At 35.6% G+C, this 4,230-nt stretch overlaps 1 protein-coding gene across 1 annotated transcript in view; it reads right to left on the bottom strand.

Moving 5' to 3' along the window:
- Nucleotides 1–264: 264 nt before the first annotated feature.
- The window catches only part of LOC112004170 (probable zinc metallopeptidase EGY3, chloroplastic), a gene marked incomplete in the record, with an annotated part of 7,336 nt that continues 3,370 nt past the window's right edge, over nucleotides 265–4,230 (bottom strand). Inside the window, 3 exon segments of the mRNA XM_065771709.1 lie at nucleotides 265–778; nucleotides 2,547–2,701; nucleotides 3,148–3,386. Coding sequence (XP_065627781.1) covers nucleotides 423–778; nucleotides 2,547–2,701; nucleotides 3,148–3,386 — 750 coding nt within the window.

Below are 4,230 nucleotides of genomic sequence, written 5' to 3'. Positions count from 1 at the left end.
CTAAATATATAATTCAAGTGCCAATTAACTTCTCATTTAAGAAAGGACTTAAAGCAAATATTAACTATGACATATTGCATCTTTATTTGCATAAATAAAAAAAAAGTCTTTCATGTCTTGAGATTTAATTCCTTTTTAACACATGCAAATTCCCGCAAAATGTAAGACCAAAAGCTAGAAGACCTAACCCAAATAATTTCCAAATGATCACATGTAACATAGAGATCTTTTACCTTTGTCTTACACTATCTTACATGGAAATAATTTGCTAAAATATTTCTTTTCTATATTATGGCAGATCTACGGATCAGTTTTTGGTTTTAAATGAAACTCCAGTGATCCACTAAAACATCTGAAGAACTTTTTTATTTTTTGGAGAATCAAAACATCTGAAGAACTTAATACACAACAATACAAATTATTTACAAGTTACCTCTAAAAAATGGCTCACTGAAGAACGAGCTGGAAAATGTACCTCCCCCATTGGGGAAAAGAGTTAGGAAACAGATAAGGCCAAGGACAATACCCCAAGCAGTCCTGTCATCTCCCAAAGGGGTGATCTCATCTTTTGCAGGTATTTCCTCTCCACCCCGGAAGAAGGTTGAAAATAACCCCCATGCCAAGCACAGGACACTTCCGCTCAGGCCACCTATACCAAGCAAAAGTGATGTGGCAAAAGATAGCAAGGCAGCAGTGCTCCTTCCAAACATAGCTTGCGCAATGCGACCTCCTTCCAATCTTCCACAAGGCAACAAGTTCAAAGAAGTCACCACCATTCCTGCATAATTATGATGTAGTTAATACTTCTTTTAGTGATTGGCGGATAATACTACTGTCTCCAATTTATATGGATCAAAGAAATAAATAGAGGTCCATTAAGCACCCATACAAAAAGTGGTCATAAAAGGTCAATTGATTATATGCTTCATTTCCAATTTTCCCTCAAGTCGAAGGCCATATCTCCTGTGCCCACTCTGTCTTTAACACTAATGCTGAGGCCAAGTCAACAGATTCTGAATAAAAGAAGAGCAAATCAAGTGTTCAAGCTTTAATGTAAGTTGTGCAAAAATCTGTTTGTCATCTATACAAAAAGTATAAGGAATGGCTCCCAGTTGGTTAGCATGTCTAGACGTCTAATTTCTAATCTTTGGGGGAAAAGATAAAATTAAGTGATATGGTTATAATTTATAAATGAAGGTCATTTTCATCTATTACTGTGGTACTCAAAGTCTAGCTATCCTCTCACTTGAGAGCCATAAAGACAGCTTATATCCTTAATGACCCTAAAGTGAAGTGCCCCAAAGAGCATTCCACCCCATCTCCATGCCAAAAATCATCATCAATTTAACAAATCTCTTCAAAGTTAAATCAAGTAGAGTTTCCTCACTTTTTAGTGTACAAGTAATTTTAGTATCATGCAAACTACAACATAAGGAGTCAACCTGGATTAAAATATATACAAAGAACATTTTCTCAGTTTTCTCTCTTCATTTTCTGTTCAGTTATGAATAATCTATTGATTACATTCGCATATTACATCCAGCAAGTTTAACATTTTCAAGCATTTTCAACCCTGGTTGAAATTTTCCTAGATCAATTCAATTTATCTCCTGGGACAGTAGATTGTTTCATTATACAGTTAAAAATATAACAAAAGTAAATAGCATAGATTGAGGCCAAAGAGGGTGAGTGAGTCACCTAAAAGTCCAGCAAAAGCAAGCGGATCAACAGGAACTCCAACACCTTCCACTGCATACGGCAATACATTTCCAAGGTCATCCGCATATGGTCCAATAACAAATTGGATGAAAGAAAGCAAGGGATTGTTGTAGAAAAACTGTGGCCTTATATACCTGTGTTTAATGTAAGTTGTGCAAAAATCTGTTTGTCATCTATACAAAAAGTATAAGGAATGGCTCCCAGTTGGTTAGCATGTCTAGACGTCTAATTTCTAATCTTTGGGGGAAAAGATAAAATTAAGTGATATGGTTATAATTTATAAATGAAGGTCATTTTCATCTATTACTGTGGTACTCAAAGTCTAGCTATCCTCTCACTTGAGAGCCATAAAGACAGCTTATATCCTTAATGACCCTAAAGTGAAGTGCCCCAAAGAGCATTCCACCCCATCTCCATGCCAAAAATCATCATCAATTTAACAAATCTCTTCAAAGTTAAATCATTTAATGGAGTTAACATTTCTAGGCCTTTTAGAGTCAAGTAGAGTTTCCTCACTTTTTAGTGTACAAGTAATTTTAGTATCATGCAAACTACAACATAAGGAGTCAACCTGGATTAAAATATATACAAAGAACATTTTCTCAGTTTTCTCTCTTCATTTTCTGTTCAGTTATGAATAATCTATTGATTACATTCGCATATTACATCCAGCAAGTTTAACATTTTCAAGCATTTTCAACCCTGGTTGAAATTTTCCTAGATCAATTCAATTTATCTCCTGGGACAGTAGATTGTTTCATTATACAGTTAAAAATATAACAAAAGTAAATAGCATAGATTGAGGCCAAAGAGGGTGAGTGAGTCACCTAAAAGTCCAGCAAAAGCAAGCGGATCAACAGGAACTCCAACACCTTCCACTGCATACGGCAATACATTTCCAAGGTCATCCGCATATGGTCCAATAACAAATTGGATGAAAGAAAGCAAGGGATTGTTGTAGAAAAACTGTGGCCTTATATACCTGTGCAGAAAGAAAGGAATAACATGATCTTCTGCATGAATATTTGGCATGAATACTGTTTAGATGTACAACGAGATTGCAACTAATAGAGTAATGTAACAGCATTCGTTCTAAATGAAAATTTCCCAAGAGAAGGAACTTATAAAGTAAATATTTATGGACTTGTTAAAGGTCTTTCACATATTATGACACTAAAACAATGGCTACTCCCAAGGTTACAACTTTGGGAGGCTGACATGTTATGCTTCTTTAGACATCTACACAGTTGGCACCAAATTAATGAAGCAAGGCAATAATGAAACAGATCAGAACCCCTACCAACTGATTTCTACAGCCATATCCACAATAAAACACAATTGCCAATTCCAATAGAAAGCATAGCTAAAAAATAATGCTTCTGCAAAATAAAGTATGAATTCCAAAGAATGGCACTTTAGAAAACTTACAGAGCATTGTCCCCTCCATTAAAGCTTCCATCAGCTACAAATGCAGCAACTGCGAGTACAAGAGATGTCAAATATGCACTAGCCGTACGTGCCACTGGGATATCAAAAAGAGCTTTCTTATTTGGAAGCAGAGATTCATAGTTATTCATGACTCCCAAGCACCCTGTCCAATTGGATGGCACAAGAAAAGATGGGCTGATTTGGACACCATAACGAGCTGCTGTTACCCTTGTGGCTATCTGCAAAAGACATACATTATGGCCTTCAATACATTGTACAGAAAGGAATAGGTGTTGCCAGAAAGCAGATGAAACATAAGTTACACTTCTTTGCTTAGAAGGTAAACTCTCAAGAGTAATACAATTTTGTTAAGCAATCCAGGCTATATAGAGCCCTGAATGAGTTTTTTACCATAAAATGAATCGCCCCTCTCTCTTTTTTTCTACAACAAGCACACACAATATCACCCAATTGCCAAGTTAACTGGTTTTAAGGTTATTGATGACTACTGCAAATTCCAGATTATTTGCTGTATCCCCATAAAATTCCAAATATTCAAGAATGAGAACACAAGCTTATTTTGAATAGGCATTTGCAACCCACCAAAACAACTTTAGTTTTACCTTATTCTCACTTCTTCTGTTCTGATTCTCAAAAGGAACACCTCATGAGATCCTTGTTTACAATTTATACAAAATAAAAATTTCCTGCCAAAATTTTGTATTTACTATTAGTCCCCAGACTGTCACAGGTTTTCCACCATTTCATTCCTCAATTATTAAGTATATCAGGCTTCCAAAAGTGTCGCAATCCCAAATTTTTCCAGCATGCTAAAAACAAGTAGGGGAGATACTTACACAGAGCATATGCCATGATCACTGGAACCTACTTCTACACATTGGAAATGGGTTTACCCACCAAATAGAAACATGGATGTGTTACTTTTAAAGGGTGTTCATGACATAAAATCTTTGCCTTAAGAAATTAATTAAATACTGTATTAGATCAACATAAACTCTATAATCACATAAATCCATATTCAAGTCCAGGACTATCTTGAAAAAATTACGGTCGGATGAAGCA

Source organism: Quercus suber, unplaced genomic scaffold, assembly GCF_002906115.3.
Source record: "Quercus suber isolate HL8 unplaced genomic scaffold, Cork oak 2.0 scaffold_48, whole genome shotgun sequence".
Classification (NCBI taxonomy): domain Eukaryota; kingdom Viridiplantae; phylum Streptophyta; class Magnoliopsida; order Fagales; family Fagaceae; genus Quercus; species Quercus suber.
This window is presented reverse-complemented; position numbering and strand designations above follow the sequence as displayed.